The sequence below is a fragment of the Bufo bufo genome, chromosome 4 (genome assembly GCF_905171765.1).
Source record: "Bufo bufo chromosome 4, aBufBuf1.1, whole genome shotgun sequence".
NCBI classification, from domain to species: domain Eukaryota; kingdom Metazoa; phylum Chordata; class Amphibia; order Anura; family Bufonidae; genus Bufo; species Bufo bufo.
In genome coordinates, this window is record NC_053392.1 from 219,161,638 (window position 1) to 219,178,371 (window position 16,734).

A 16,734-nucleotide genomic window follows, 5' to 3' on the forward strand; every position below is an offset into this window, starting at 1 on the left:
CTACAAATTGCAGCCCCAATGCACAGAACGACTGAATGAGCCCTTAGCTTGTGATTTCAGCTTTTCTATTGCAGTGTAAAGTCTGGTTAAGTGAAACTACTGACCAGATAAAAATTTGCACTGAAGGTAAAATTTCTGCAGCATCTGGGAGTTTGTTAAAATCTCACTTTTCTGGTACTGTAATGTTACAAGTCTTCCACCTGTAGTGTATCCAGCCTTAAAGGCAGTCTACTGAAGCCACTACAAAATTTGGTCAGGTTAGGACAGCAGTGTTGAGACCTGTGAGTGCCCACTGCGACCATGCCTACCACTTGAATAGCATACATGGGTGCAGTCCAGCAAGGGCGTGCAGGAGTGAAAGGTGCAGTTAGTGGCTTCAGGTAATGCATAGCCAGTCAGGCTACTCCAACATGAAACCACTATTCCAGGGGAAGCCCAGCAAACCACAAAACATGGGCATTACCCATGTTCACTGGAGGTATGAGCAGGGGTGACCTTCCTGTAGGGCACCACATCTTGCACAATGCATTGACACTTACATGTCATAACATTTTTGAAAAATATTGAAGGGGTACTGCAGAGCTTTTATCTTTGCCTGTATGCAGTGATCATAAAGGCCTGACAGGTGGAGACCAGAGACTGCAGCCAATCACGTGGCAGTCATGTCTCCCTTATAATAGAGCAGCGCTCTTCCTCTACATGGGTGCCAGCAGTTAGAATGGCAGAGAGAACATGTCTGTCTGCACAACCCCACATGTGGCCAGCATCACTTACACACCATTAATATAGCACAAACCAGGTACACAGTAAATATACTATTTATTAAACATCTATATCCATGTGCAATGTGGCAACTTTACAATTAAGCCAAACACAATATAGATTGTTGGGGGTTCAGGGTCTAGCACAAGTGCACTTTATTCAATAAATACATTTAAAAACAAAAACTTAGGCTTTCATTTAGTAAACTCTACATCTGTAATGTACAATAAAGGCGCATATGCTAATTTAACATAATTGGCTGATTTTATACAGCACTTATATTTTTTAGTCCATAAGTAAGTTATTAAGTGATAAAGAACATCAAACACCACCACTTCTCTAGAACTGCTAAATAAATGTCGAACACAAAAATGTAAAGACCCCATTGCTTTACAACCCACCCCAACAGTCTAAACTCTGGAAGGAGGAAAAAGCCCACAGCTTTTCTACCGAACCGACCTCCGCGACCAATCCTATGAAGGAAAACAAAGAAAGTTTAGATGTGTGCAAACATTTAATGAACGTTCACCAGTGTCCATTTGATCTCTCCATGCATGTGCATGGCTCATTAGTGGTAGAGTCCCCCTTTACATGGCCCAATAGCATTCCTTTGCCAGTGACCTAATCATCCATGACGAGAGCTCTGCATTTACATGTGGTGATCCCCCTCCACAGCATGGCAAACAATGGGTACTACCATTATTTATCCCATACAAAGTAGTTTGCCAGCAGCAGAGTGCCGTTTAGACCCCATAATCCGCTGCTGGCAAATTGTTAACGTGTCAACACCTTCACACAGGCAGACCACCAATGAGCATAAAAGGCCTTTTAAAGCATGTGCATGATGGGACGATCTTGTCCCCTGAAAGACCATTTTCATTTGAGCAGCGATTGGAAAACTAAATGTTTTATACAATAAGCAGGCACTGGAATTACTTTATACCCAATAGAGAATTTTGCTTCTATGAACCCCAGGTTCATTGGAGACTAGTTCATATACCCTACACAATATGGAGGCATCTGCAAGGCAGTCATGAGCCACTTCCAGCCAGTGGCATGCTCAGGAAGTTCAGATGTTACCATTTCCCCTTCATGTACACAGCACTTCTGATTTAAAGGGAATCTGTCACTAGCAATTTACCAATTTATTTTTTTCATGAATCCATGTTTAACAGAGTACCTTTATTCCCATCAGTCTTGTTCTTTTGATTGTCCGTCTTGTCATTTCTTCAAAAAAAATCGATTCCTATGATATGTAAATGACGCTGTAAGGAGCCCAGAGGGGCGTTTTCTCCATGGTGCCCAGGAACGCCCCTCTGAAGTGCCGTGCCCAGCAAAATTTGAAAATTAATAACGCCTCCAAGTTCGTCTAAATCGCCTCCCAGAGGTGCGGCTAAGTGCTCAACAACGCCCCCCCCCCCCCCTCAGCGCCGCGCTCTGCGGCAAACACCCCGATCCTCCTCTCGCCGGCATCCCAAATCCCGCGCAGGCGCAGTGCCGACAGTCATCTTATCATAGCGCAGGCAGTCGCCGGGCCTGCGCGGGATTTGGGATGCCGGCGAGAGGAGGATCGGGGTGTTTGCCGCAGAGCGCGGCGCTGAGGGGGGGGGGGGGCGCGTTGTTGAGCACTTAGCCGCGCCTCTGGGAGGCGATTTAGATGAACTTGGAGGCGTTATTCATTTTCAAATTTTGCCAGGCACGGCACTTCAGAGGGGCGTTCCTGGGCACCATGGAGTAAGAAGAACGTCCCTCTGGGCTCCTTACAGCGTCATTTACATATCATAAGAATCGATTTTTTTAAGAAATGACAAGACGGACAATCAAAAGAACAAGACCGATGGAAAAAAGCTACTCTGTTAAACATGGATTCATGAAAAAAAATTTTTGGGTAAATTGCTTGTGACAGATTCCTTTAAGGGTACTTTCAGACTTTCATTAGTCAGCCGGATCCTCGCAACGCATTGAAATTCTAGATCAGTCTCCAGAAAAATGAATCCAGTATTTATTTTTTGCATTTTTAAAGGTCTGTGCATGCGTAGACTGGGAAACCCAATCCAGCATTAATACATTTCAATGGGAATTAATGCCGGATCTGGCATTCCGGCAAGTGTTCAGCTGTATTTTCTCCGGCCAAATACCGTAAAGGGACTGAACTGATGCATCCTCAACGGAATGCTTTCCATTCAGAATGCATTAGGATAAAACTGAAGCTGTTTCCGGTATTGAGCCCCTGTGACGGAACTCCATACCAGAAAACACCAGTGTGAAAGTACACTTACACAGCTTTGAATATACAGCTATTGCCAGAAACTAACAGCTTATGACCTTATTTGGGGCAGTATGAAATACTGACCCGTCAATATGTCAGTGTTCCCCACAAGTTCTGAAGCATCTTAGAACTGTAGCCCCCTCTTAGTCTTGTCTGTACACGCCAATCAGTACCAAGTAACTGTAGGTACAGTATGTGTACACAGAACTCTGGCCTAACTGTAGTCCCCATGTGAGTGCAACCAGCATAGGGTGGAGTTCTCTGTACACATCTTGATTTGGGTTGGCAACTTACTCCAAAACACCCCTGCCATGATATGGCAGCTGGAACCTTAGTCAATGGTGCTCATGCTTCAAACCCTTTCCATACACTAATATGCATACAGATGTTTGAGGCGTTCTCCACATTGCAAAATCCCTTGCCCTGGCAAAACCAGCACATGAAACATTCCCTTGGACAAGTGTCCATGTACTTGAAGACTTTGCTGGGAATTTCTGAAGCCAGACTGCAAGATTCCATATGTGGAACCAGACAAGAACTGGCAGTGCTCTGGTAGTCTAAGGGACTGCTCTGTGGTTGACACTACAAGTTGTCACATCCAACAAGTATAGGTTTATAAGTGCATGACCACCTTTGCAGAAAGTCTTACACCCAGCTACTCTTTTATAACAAGCGGCACACCTCCTTCCAAAGCTGGTAACATCATAGCCGGAAGTGACGAGGATAGGGAATTTTATAGAATACTGGTGCAGACTGCCTGATGCTGCACCCAATTTATGACTTGGCGTACACAAATCAGGCGCAGCATCCTTGGTTATCAGCCTTTTGTACGTCACAGGGTCAGGTCCCAAGTGCACGCTGTAAAGTTCAAAGGTGATGATTCCTGATGGCCACTGTCTACATGCATCAGCTGCTCTCCAGCAAGTCAATAAAATAGTTGTCAGGAATGTACGCTATATGCTGCTTTACCAAGAGGATAACCAGCAGTTATTCATAAACCATCCCTTTAACGCAGTGAAACAAAAGCTATTAACCCCCTAGTGACCAATACTCCTTTTTACTGAGAGGGTTTTAGCTAAACAGCGGGCTTTAATCAAATTGACCCAAAATGGTGCATTAAAAATTAGAACTTGTCCTGCAAAGTTTAGCTCTTGGAATGCCATTTTTTTAAAAAGTGGTCACTAAGGGGTTAAGAAAAATATAAACACCATTCTGAGAACCAGAGGGTGCCAGTGACCATACTGCAGCAGGTCACGAGTTAAAGGTGCAGCCATCTCTTAGCCTGTAGCAGCAGGACAACGTGTCACAGCTACCACTGCATATTACAGCACCAGAAAGATATTTAAAGAACCCAGCAGCTAATATAGCCACTTGATATTCATTGCAAGCTAAATCTGTTTCATCTAGAGCAGACATAACAGCAAAGGCCAAGGCATTAATACCAAGAACTCTCATTTCCAACTGTTGCTATTACACAACAGAATACAGATATTAAAAAGCATTACCTTTACAAGCATTAGTCCATGCTCCACTGGCCGTCCTCACATCACGACCAGATGTGCAGTTTCTCTGTTTGAGAACGCACACCACTTCCACAGGCCATTCTCGGCAGTGTCCTGGAGCAACTGTAGTCTGCTCCTCAACTATTTGAACATAAAAGGTTCATAAGAATTTTGCCTGAGGAGTTAGTGAAATTTCATTTTTAAACTAAAATTGTTTGAGACCAAGCGTCCCCATCTGCTGTGAGGGTCAAGACAAACAGGGATAGTAGGAAGCAATTTATTGTTTGCAGGGGGAACGACAGAACAGCACTTAACAGCTGTACTGTAACTTATCCTGCAGAGCAAGTGCTTCCGAGCCATAGTCCTCCCCACAGATGGCATTTAATGCTTTGGCACAGACCTTGCTGCATTTGTTTCCCAGCTACAGGAACTGCATTAACGCAATAAGCAACCAGCTATACAACTGCATGCCACGCAAATAGAAGTTAGCAGTTTTATCTTTAACAGACCTGTGGATGTAGTTCTCCCGGTTGGTTGGTAGGTCATAATTGATTACTAGGGAAACCTGCTGAACATCTATCCCACGTGCCTATAAAACAAGGATAAATGTTAGGAAGTTCAGGGGCATAGCCAAATATATCCAATATAAAAATAAATACTGAATGTAGTTGTCAGCCATATAATAGTGGTGAACTACAACTGTGTAGTCCACTGTGGAATATGGCTCTTGCTCTTCCAAAGAGCATTACTGCTAGGTACAAGTCACCTTTGCAGAAGTAAGAAGTCTTTGGTTGGAGGGGAGGGGTGGGTGGTCACCACTTACCAGCAAGTCTGTGGTTATCAACACACGACTAGATCCAGATCTGAACTCCCTCATAATGACGTCTCGTTCCTTCTGGTACATATCACCATGCTGTCAAGATGAGGAATTAGTTACAAGTGAAAAGCCATTATTACACTACAACTGTATGAGACCAAGCGTCCCTGCCAGCCACAGAGAACAGTCAGGGATAGTAGGAAACATGTTACTATCAGCAGGGGGAACGACAACACAGCACCAAACTGCTATATTGTAACTTATCCTGCTAGTGTGATTTATTCTACCACTTACCAGAGCAGATACGGTAAAGTCTCTTGCGTGCATTTTCTCAGTAAGCCAGTCAACCTTTCTCCTGGTATTCAGAAAAATAACAGCTTGAGTAATGGTCAAAGTCTCATATAGATCACATAGGGTATCCAACTTCCACTCCTAAAAAAAAAAAAAAAGTTAGTTTAGACCTAACTTAAGATGTCTGAACACTGATGAGCATGCTGCTGCGTGAGCCTACCTCTCGTTCAACATTAATGTAGAACTGCTTAATACCCTCCAAAGTCAATTCCTCCTTTTTAACAAGGATACGAATTGGATCCCTCATAAACTTCTTTGTCACTTCCAACACATCAGTTGGCATGCTCATCAGAAAAAAACCTCCCAGGCTGTGAGCTGTGCGCTGCGATTGGCCAGCGCTGCAGCCTAGGAGAAGGAGACGCCCACAGGACAAGGGAAGACACCGCCTACTATAACTTAGTGAGCGGAGATACTGGAGGGCATAACGGGAGAACGGAGCAGCACCCAGGGAGAATAGTAAGTGCAGTGAGATCCCCGGGCGCCGCTCTACATGGCAGCATACTTAGTTCATAGTTTTTACAAGTAAAAGGTCCTCTTTAAAGACGTTAGGCTTAACTTCACCCCAGTTTACACAGCCACTGGCAAAGCACCATATCCTACCCAGAACTGACACTTGAAGGTCCTCAAGTATTTGCAGCTTCAGTGGCCTTTATCAATCACAGCAAGTTACCCTAGTATAAAAGCCTGCTGGGCTGAAGACCACAGCTAGTGCTATGTGGAGCCACTGGAACAGTTCTCTCCTGGCTTCCCTGGTCACATACCTATGGAATGGTTTATAATTTGGTTCCATACCCTTGAACAGGACATGCAAGTTTCGGATTCATTGCTGTAAGTGATAGAGGTGACTGGCTGCAGCAGTCACATGCCATATCCAGGCAGTTTGTAGACAGTGGCAGGAAGACTGGACCAGTGCTGATTAGGGGCAAGTACGTCAGGGCTTGTCCAATACTTTAAAGGGTTTTTGTCACCAGATTTAACCCTATTAAACTGACATTAGCGATGAGCTAGCGTCAGCTAAACCTAACTAGCCAATTCCTACTTTTATCTATGCCGCCGTTACTCCAAAACTAACTTTACCCCTGCTCCTAGAGGCTCCGTTCCACGCTCTGCTACACTAGATTGACATGGCCCGGCAGCGTTGGTCTCCTACCTCCGGCCCCCTCTGCCATGTAAATCTCATGCCTGCGCCGCCCAGTTCAGTGTTCAGCGCAGCCGCAGCGAGCTCGCTGGCTTACTCACTGTGCTGAGTGCTGAATACTGAACGGCACGAGATTCCCCCAGCGCACAGGGCCAGCAGTTGGAGGTGAAGGCTGCCTGGCCCTGTCAATCTAGTGTAGCAGGGCGTGGCCAGAGGTGGGAGAACAAAGCCTCTAGGAGCAGGGGCAACACCCCCCCTGCACCTAGAGGCTCATTAGCATATTATAAAAGCTATATTTCTAGATTAACAGGGGCATAGATAAAAGTAGGAATAGACTAGTTAGGTTCAGCCGACATTAGCACATTGCTAATGTCAGCCAGTTCAATAGGGTTAATTCTGGTGACAGAAACCCTCATCTCAAACAACCCATTTAAAGGGGGGTTGAAATAAAACCAAAAATACAACTTTATTAGTACTCATTAAATGTTGCACTCCTGGAAGTGTAACATGCAGATAAGGACCAGTCATTACTTTACACTGCATGTAACCATACTAGGGGGAAACGCTAGAGACTCAGTACAGCTATTCTTCACCTGCCAACATACATGTAACTCTCACTAAGGAGAACCTGCCACCATGGAATGCAGTACAATCTGCAGGCAGCAGGTTATAGAGCAGGAGGAGCAGAGCAGTATATACAGTCATGGGGAAAGCGTCAGCAAAACCCAGTTTATACGTCTGCTCTGACTTTAGTTGTCCACGTGGCTATCTTAACAGCGATTTTGTTTACACAATGCTACCAATAAGATGGTCCTGTGGACAACTGAAAAAACAGGCAAGTGTACTAAATAAGTTTGGAATTTTGCTCATTTTCCCCATACAGAACTACTTACCTGCTCAGCTTCTCCTGCTCTACAGAATGCTGCCTGCAGCTTCCAGTGCATTTCATGGTGGCAGGTTCTCCAACTGTACATCCATAACACTAACCCAGGAGAGCTGAAGATCCAAGCCCCTAATCACGTCTGACACTAGAACAAGCATTTCACAAGTGACATGCAAAGCACCAGGGCGACTTAGGGCTCTTTCACACCTGCGTTCTTGTCTTCCGGCATAGAGTTCCGTCGTCGGGGCTCTATGCCGGAAGAATCCTGATCAGGATTATCCTAATGCATTCTGAATGGAGAGAAATCCGTTCAGGATGCATCAGGATGTCTTCAGTTCCGGAACGGAACGTTTTTTGGCCGGAGAAAATACTGCAGCATGCTGCGCTTTTTGCTCCGGCCAAAAATCCGGAACACTTGCCGCAAGGCCGGATCCGGAATTAATGCCCATTGAAAGGCATTGATCCGGATCCAGCCTTAAGCTAAACGTCGTTTCGGCGCATTGCCGGAGCCGACATTTAGCTTTTTCAGAGTGGTTACCATGGCTGCCGGGACGCTAAAGTCCTGGCAGCCATGGTAAAGTGTAGTGGGGAGCGGTATACTTACAGTCCGTGCGGCTCCCCGGGCGCTCCAGAGTGACGTCAGGGCGCCCCAAGCGCATGGATCATGTGATCACATCATCCATGCGCATGGGGCGCTCTGACGTCATTCTGGAGCGCCCCGGGAGCCGCACGGACTGTAAGTATACCGCTCCCCCGCTCCTACTATGGCAACCAGGACTTTAATAGCGTCCTGGGTGCCATAGTAACACTGAACGCATTTGGAAGACGGTTCCGTCTTCAAATGCTTTCAGTACACTTGCGTTTATCCGGATCCGGCGTGTAATTCCGGCAAGTGGAGTACACGCCGGATCCGGACAACGCAAGTGTGAAAGAGGCCTAAGACCATCTTCACATTTTGAACACTGCAGTTTCCATATTACACAACTGCATAGCAAGTCTTGGAGCACACTACAGCAATGTTAAGCCATATTAGAAGTATACTAGTCTAATCAAACTCAAGCCGTTGGATTAAGTGGTGAGGTATTTATGACCGTGCGGCTAGTGAAGCCATCTGCACACAGTTGTGGAATCTGAAAGGCGTGCAGAACAATTGCAAGCTACCCTGTCAATACCTGTTGAGCCAGTTCTCTTGTGGGAGCCAATACTAGAGCTTGGGTCTCCTTGAGCTCAATCTCCAGTTGCTGCAGGATGGAAATGGCAAATGTGGCTGTCTTGCCAGTACCTGACTGAGCTTGGGCAATCACATCATACCCTAAAAAGAGTAGGGAGACATTTAATGTTCCCAAATATTACCTGCTTGTGTTACCCAAGACAATTTTAACAAGCGATCAGAAAGAAAGTTCTCTCCATTTCAGGTCAGTCCCGAAAGATGGTTACCATCATTTCACTTGTCTAGGATCATACAGGCAATCTGGGAATGACTCATTTCCCATGTCTACAAGCTCTACAGACAGAACCATACAAACCTTTAATGCAGGGAATGATTGCCCTTTGCTGAATAGCAGAAGGTTTCTCAAAGCCATAAGCATAGATTCCTCTCAGGAGAGATTCTTTTAGGTTCATATCATCAAAATTGTCAACAATTTCATTCCAGTTGCTCTGTAGGAAGAGAGACTCATTTATCCTTCAGTCATCACCCATCTTAGGATGAGAAATATGTATTTTACCAACCTCAATGACACCATCGGGGTCCATTCCTTCAGGGCCGCCATGGTCTCTAAGGGAAAAGACGTTACATGAAGTGAATAAGACCTCAATATTGACCGCCATCCCCTACCATCAACTGACGAAAGGCTGGTACTACACAACCATGTGCCACCAGATGCCCAGCACTAGAGTGCCAGGAGACTGACAAATGTCCATGAAGTTTAAGTAAAAACAAGTTTGGACTTTTTTGGAAGTTTCAGCTTCCAAGACGACCAAAAATGCATTAATGTTAAAAACTGTTAGGTCTGTATGGGGTGGTGTTCACATTTTACAGTTTACCTTTCACATCACACCCATTACCAAGGAGAGATGGGATCATGCAATGACCACATGGCCAAGCCATAGAGCCAGGTTGGTGCTCTGCTGTTACAGTAGTGCACGGGGGGGGGGCAACAAAAAGCAGTCCAGCAAGGTATAGCAGAGCCCAGTATACTACAGCTCATGCACTGCAATGGGATCTACTGAAACTGCAGAACGCCCTGTTCCCTGTCCACTTTATGTACAATTAGGGTACTTTCACACTAGTGTTATTCTTTTCCGGCATCGAGTTCCGTCACAGCGGCTCAATACCAGTAAAAAATAAAAAAAGTTTTATCCTAATGCATTCTGAATGGAGAGCAATCCATTCAGGATGTCTTCAGTAACAGTCCAGAGATAATACTGCAGCATGCTAGTTTAGTGTCTGCATGGAACCAGACTGCCTGGCAGGGCATCTGTGTGGCACATCCCTACCCTGTACCTAGAGGAATGGCACAAGTGATCAGTAAGTTTATATTCTCAGCATTTCAGGTCAGTCCCGAAAGATGGTTACCATCATTTCACTTGTCATGCCGCCTAGTGACAGGCCCAGCTAACGCCAGCTGTGTACGAGGGGCCTGCGTCTTAGGGCTCTTTCACACCTGCGTTATTGTCTTCCGGCATAGAGTTCCGTCGTCGGGCCTCTATGCCGGAAGAATCCTGATCAGGATTATCCTAATGCATTCTGAATGGAGAGAAATCCGTTCAGGATGTCTTCAGTTCCGGTACGGAACGTTTGTTGGCCGGAGAAAATACCGCAGCATGCTGCGCTTTTTGCTCCGGCCAAAAATCCGGAACACTTGCCGCAAGGCCGGATCCGGAATTAATGCCCATTGAAAGGCATTGATCCGGACTTAAGCTAAACGTCGTTTCGGCGCATTGCCGGAGCCGACATTTAGCTTTTTCAGAGTGGTTACCATGGCTGCCGGGACGCTAAAGTCCTGACAGCCATGGTAAGTGTAGCGGGGAGCGGTGTACTTACCGTTCGTGCGGCTCCCCGGGCGCTCCAGAGTGACATCAGGGCGCCCCAAGCGCATGGATCACGTCATCCATGCGCATGGGGCGCTCTGACGTCATTCTGGAGCACCCCGGGAGCCGCACGGACTGTAAGTATACCGCTCCCCGCTCCTACTATGGCAACCAGGACTTTAATAGCGTCCTGGGTGCCATAGTAACACTGAAAGCATTTGGAAGACAGTTCCGTCTTCAAATGCTTTCAGTACACTTGCATTTTTCCGGATCCGGCAGGCACCTCCGGCAACGGAAGTGCATGCCGGATCCCAACAACGCAAGTGTGAAAGAGGCCTAACTCCCCAGCCCCCCTGTAAGCACAGCACGGGCGCCCCCTTTCCCTCAATGTCCCGCTCAGTCTCGACCCCTCCCCCGGCCTCCAGAACTCCCTGGTTTCAGTTCGGGCGGCAACCAAGGCCAAAATCTCAACTACTGACGTGCCCCAAGCGCAGGGTCTGCCCCGAGTACCGGATTCCTACACAAAACCCGAGGCAGAACTAAGAGCAGCTACATAAGCCCTCTAGTGTGCACAGGGGAGAGCGCGGGGCCTACACAAGCCTAGGTGACCGGGCAAAGGGCCAGCGAAAGGCAGCAGGCACGTAGCCCCAGTAATTAAACGGACTACGTATAAGCAGCATGAGTGCCAGCAGGGGTGTAAATTACCTTGAATAATCCGCAGAGCCACCAGACATGATCCGCACCACGTTGGCTGCAGAGCTCAACTGATTAACTGAAAAGGATTAAAGAAGGACTTGCTGAGGGGGCGCCCGCCATTTATATATCCGGGACTACATTTCTGAACGGCGCAGGAATACCGCGACTGTGATTGAAAGTCGTCAGCGCGTTTTAACTGAATATCCTTGCTTGTTGCTACTGTATACCGAATAGCTTGACCGAAAAACTATTTTCCCGTGTGTCTCTTGCTAAAGAACGTATTCCTTAAGGGAAAATTGAACTTTTTTTTTCTCCCCACACTTTTTTCCGTACCGCGGAAAGATATTGCAGCAAATGGTGAGTAGGTTATAGATCGGTGAGACGCACAGGGTTTCTCTCCCCGGCTCCTGCAGAAGCTCCGCCTTCCTTGCGGCCGGCCGGTGACGTCACTCACAGGGCTGGTCAGGAGAATTCTAGTGGGAGAATGTGACCCTCGGAAATGACTGTCCTTCTTAACCCCTCAAAGACCAGGCCCATTTTAGTTTTTTAGTTTTTCATCTATGTAGCTGTAGGAGGGCTTGTTTTTTACAGGACAAGTTGAAGTTTTAATGGTCCCAATTTGGGGTACATATAACTTACTCATTAACTTTTATTAACTCTTTCTGGGAAGGGGGCAGCAATACTGTCACAGAGTTTTTTTATTGTAAATTTTGTGGTGTTTCTTTGGCATACATAACACAATAACTTTATTATCAGGGTCAGTACAATTACAGCAATGTCAAATACATATGTTACATTTTACTACTTTTGCACAATAAAAACCTACTTTTGCACACAATAAATTTTTTATTTTTTTTGTATTGCTGCATCCCAAGACCTGTAACTTTATTTTTCTTTCTCCTGACCTGTGTCAGGGCTTGATTTTTGCGGGGTGACTTGTAGCTTTCACTGGTATAATTTTTGGGCACATAACCCCTTTTGCAATTTTTTTTATTCCACCTTTTTGTGGCGAATAAGCAAACGGCAGCAATTTTGGCATTTATTTATTGTTTTTTTTAATGGTGTTTACCGTATGGGCTAAATTACATGATAATTGCGTAGTGCAGGTCATTACGGGCGAGGAGATACCAAATATGTGGAGATTTAATTTTTGTAATTTTTTTTCAATGGAAAAAAGATTTATTTTTTAACAAAAAAAAATTTATAACTTTTTTTTAAAATCATTTACTAGTCCCACAAAAGGACTATAATAGGTGATCTTTTGATCACTTCTAAAATACTATACTTTGCACTATTCCTGTAGTGGAATATATTTTATTGTCCATGCTATACTGACAGTCACCAGCAGGCTGCGCCAGAGATATCAAGCGAACAGCGCTAAATTGATCATTTTCCATGGACCAAACAGATATGCCTGAGGGCTCATGCACACGAACGTGTGCCGGCCGGGTCCGCAATATATGGGCCCTGGCCATTTGTGCACCACATCACAGATTTGTCCGCACTCCAGAAGGTGTGGTGCAGAACGGAGGCACAGAACTTCACAGAAGCACTATGGAGTGCTTCCATGGGGTTTCTCTCCGTGCCTCCGCACCGCCCAAAAAATATTTTTTCGCTGTGCGGATAGATCGCGGACCTATTCAAGTTGAATGGGTCTGAATCCGTCTGCGGAAACCGCACAGATGTTGCCCGTGCATTGGGTACCGGAAATTGTGGTCCCTAGTGCACGGAACGGCTGGCACATGTTCGTGTGCATGGGCCCTGACTAAAAGATTACCGTTAGTTGCCACCGCATTCCTTATCTAATCAGAAACCTGCCAGTCCTTAGCAGTGTAAGGCCTCATGCACACGACCGTTCCGTGCATTGGGGACCGTAATTTGCGGTCCCCAATGCACGGGCAACATCCTTGCAGATTCCACAGACTGATCCAGACCCGTTCAACTTGAATGGGTCCATGATCCAGTGGCGTCGCCAGGGGGGGGGCCAGAGGGGGCCACGGCCCCCCCTACATCATGCTGTGCCCCCCCAACCCCCCCTAAGTGAAGTGAGCCGCCAGCGTCTTCACACAGAGTCCGGCTGCAGAGCAGAGTGAGGAGGGGAGAGGGGGCGGGGCATGCACGGCAGTTCCCGATAGGCTCCGCCCACCTTCCAGGCAGGAAAGGCAGTGAGTGCAGAGCCAGCCCAGTAGCCGGAACATGAATGAAGATGCAGAACTGAAGTCCAGACTCCAGGCAGAGAGTGACAGTCCCTGAGTGCAGAGTCCCACCCTGTGTAATTAGGTGAGAGGAGGGGAGAGGCGGCCATTATATTAATAACAAAGGGGGGACATTATATTAATAATAAATAGGGGGCCAATACATTAGTATTAATGTAATGGCCCCCTCTTTATTATTAATATAATGGCCCCCTCTTTATTATTAATATAATGCCCCCTCTTTATTATTAATATAATGCCCCCTCTTTATTATTAATATAATGGCCCCCTCTTTATTATTAATGTAATGACCCCCTCTTTATTATTAATATAATGGCCCCCTCTTTATTATTAATGTAATGACCCCCTCTTTATTATTAATGTAATGGCCCCCTCTTTATTATTAATATAATGGCCCCCTCTTTATTATTAATATAATGGCCCCCTCTTTAATAATAAAGCGGGGACATTATATTAATAACAAAGAGGGGCACATGATGATGGGGACTTAATACTGGCACATGATGATGGGGGGGACTTAATACTGGCACATGATGATGGGGGGGACTTAATACTGGCACATGATGATGGGGGGGACTTAATACTGGCACATGATGATGGGGGGGACTTAATACTGGCACATGATGATGGGGACTTAATACTGGCACATGATGGGGGGGACTTAATACTGGCACATGATGATGGGGGGGGGACTTAATACTGGCACATGATGATGGGGGGGACTTAATACTGGCACATGATGGGGGGGACTTAATACTGGCACATGATGGGGGGGGACTTAATACTGGCACATGATGATGGGGGGACTTAATACTGGCACATGATGGGGGGCTTAATACTGGCACATGATGGGGGGGCTTAATACTGGCACGATGGGGGGCTTAATACTGGCACATGATGGGGGGGCTTAATACTGGAACATGGGGGGGCTTAATACTGGCACATGATGGGGGGGGCGTCTACACCCCTTCCCGAAACGCGTCTGGTGATTGGAAGAAGCGCCCACCTAACACACTGGATTCTGATGAAATACATTGCAAGGCCATGCGATAAGGAATCTTACTAATACATCTCCAGGACACAGGAGTCAACTACAGGTTCCAATAACGATCTACCATCCATACCAGCCGAATTTTCTTTTCCCGCGATATTGTGACGTCAGTGACCCGAGATCTGTGACGTGAGACGCCGAAGCGGCCGGCATCACTCGCTGCTCGTGGCAGGACGGCCCAGCGTGGAACAGTCTGGTGTAACTTGGGATAAGGTAGGAACCTGAACTGTGTACGTATTATCTATAGCCCTGTGCGGTTATACCGGATCAATTGTGGAGAGACTGCTATATTGAGAGACTTCTCTATGCACGTGGACACTTTAATAATCCGGAGTCATACGAATCTTTCACCGGGACATTAGAGCTGCCGATCGCGGCCTGCGGTATCACTGACTTTTGCTACCATACAACTCTACGTGGTGTAAAGTGTTAGCCTTGAACACCAATTGCGCAAGGTTTGCACAACCACCATTCGTCAGTGTGATTTTATGTTGGTACCATTCACTATTTTATGGAATTTTATTGGATTTGAGTGTTGATGTAAATTACCATTTATTAAATATCATTTATTCCCTATGGTCCAGATAGTGTGAGTGCTCACTCCTCTCTTTTTCTATTGTTCACTAACTTTTTGGGTTCGGGCACCCAAGTTGTGAGTTTGTAGCACCTGCCCACAATCACCTGAGTGTGAGCCAACCACCAATCTATTCTACTTTAATGGTTGTGTTTAATGGCGATGCCCCTCTCCGTCAGTGTTGCATACCAGGACGGAGATGGAGGCACCGTGATTTGCCCCTGAGATAATACCCCTGGTGGGTCCTTAACAACAGAATTGCTCTGAGTCAGGCGATGGATATGGGCCACGACTTGGATTCCCCCAGAAATCGCGCACGCGCGAGCTCCCGGGAAGGTTAATTGCTGTACTCGCCGGTCAGAGGGCGTGATTTGGAACACGCCCCTAGGTCTGATTGGTGCGGATACTGGCACACCTCTCCCGGAAGGCGGGGCTTCTGCCATATGGATTTGGCGTTTCCTCGGCCTCGTACGGCCATCATAGCGCCGGAGCCCTAGCACACAACAGTGCGGGGCACTTGTCTTGATATAGGCACTTTCTAATTAAGCTCCTGAAGAGACGTGGCGAATATATGTCACGTGGAAACGCGTAGAGCTGATGTCAATTTCCAGCACACGGCTCTCTAGGCAGGGTGTGCGTGAGATGTGAGAATATACCTCCTAGCCACAATATACTGACCGCAAGATAGTGGCTGTTTGAGAGGCTGGCCTAAACACTGAGGGTATGCATGTGTCCACATATATTGAACGTATATTACACGGTGTGGTGCATTCTGGATGAGTGATGCTACAGTCAAATTGTTCCAGACATAGCCGTGTAGTGTGTATGAGTGCTGTCTATTGATAGCAGGACGACTCTAGCCCAGTCTTTTAGTGTGGAGCACTGGTTGTAATCATAGACCAGACGTTGATTGCCCAGTACAGCCCCATCCGGCCAGTAACCAGCAGACACAGCTGCATTGGTCAGCAACAATCTCAGAGGTTCACTTGCGGCACACCTGTGTCTAATAATAGTTTGGACCGTGTCCTGTTATCCTGCTTGCAGTCCAGTAGCAGCAACTTGCTAGCAAGTCAGGAATTTAGTCCAGACCTGTAATAGTGCAGAGGGTTCTTCAAGTCTGGTTGCCTGGTGGTCACAGACTGTGACATATAGGCTTTTTGCCCCCTTTTATGTTCCTTTGTGTCAGTTATCTAGGTGTGGCTGCCATCGATACTCGGGATTCTGTGCTTTTCCTTTCCTCTGCTCTCTATTCATGTCTACTGCCGTTGAAGACTCCACAGATGTTTCCACGTCTTGGTTCATTGGACCATGGTCTTGCATTTGCACTTTATGGTGTATTTACACCTATATCATATTCGTCACACTCATTAGTCTACTATGTATTTTACTTCAATGTTTTTATTGCACTCACACTTCTTCCATTAGTGAAGGTTATTCATCTA

The 16,734-nt window shown here is 46.4% G+C and overlaps 1 protein-coding gene and 4 non-coding genes across 5 annotated transcripts; all 5 read right to left on the reverse strand.

The window, feature by feature from the left end:
* Positions 1-805: 805 nt before the first annotated feature.
* On the reverse strand, positions 806-11,527 carry LOC120999116 (eukaryotic initiation factor 4A-II-like). Its single transcript, XM_040429987.1, has 10 exons — positions 11,461-11,527; positions 9,454-9,499; positions 9,249-9,381; positions 8,884-9,034; positions 7,733-7,805; positions 5,862-6,038; positions 5,645-5,782; positions 5,357-5,446; positions 5,043-5,122; positions 806-1,235 (listed from the first exon to the last, which is right to left on the reverse strand). Exons 1-10 carry the CDS (start codon positions 11,487-11,489, stop codon positions 1,067-1,069), a joined length of 1,086 nt encoding a protein of 361 aa, XP_040285921.1. The 5' UTR covers positions 11,490-11,527; the 3' UTR covers positions 806-1,066.
* On the reverse strand, positions 4,745-4,873 carry LOC121000191. Its single transcript, XR_005778817.1, has one exon. It is a non-coding gene; the product is annotated as a small nucleolar RNA SNORA63 (small nucleolar RNA).
* LOC121000188 lies at positions 5,498-5,621 on the reverse strand. The gene has a single exon (XR_005778814.1). It is a non-coding gene; the product is annotated as a small nucleolar RNA SNORA63 (small nucleolar RNA).
* Positions 9,105-9,172, reverse strand: LOC121000225. Its single transcript, XR_005778849.1, has one exon. It is a non-coding gene; the product is annotated as a small nucleolar RNA SNORD2 (small nucleolar RNA).
* Positions 10,244-10,313, reverse strand: LOC121000223. Its single transcript, XR_005778847.1, has one exon. It is a non-coding gene; the product is annotated as a small nucleolar RNA SNORD2 (small nucleolar RNA).
* Positions 11,528-16,734: the final 5,207 nt, after the last annotated feature.

What these genes read in the sequence shown, in the direction of transcription:
- LOC120999116 (XM_040429987.1), bottom strand. Translation starts at nt 11,489, where the DNA reads ATGTCTGGTGGCTCTGCGGATTATTCAAG. An exon ending in ACCCCGATGGTGTCATTGAG is followed by an intron (nt 9,382 to 9,453) that starts GTTGGTAAAATA and finishes CTCTTCCTACAG; the next exon opens with AGCAACTGGAATGAAATTGT. An exon ending in GAGCAGGAGAAGCTGAGCAG is followed by an intron (nt 6,039 to 7,732) that starts GTAAGTAGTTCT and finishes CTAGGCTGCAGC; the next exon opens with GCTGGCCAATCGCAGCGCAC.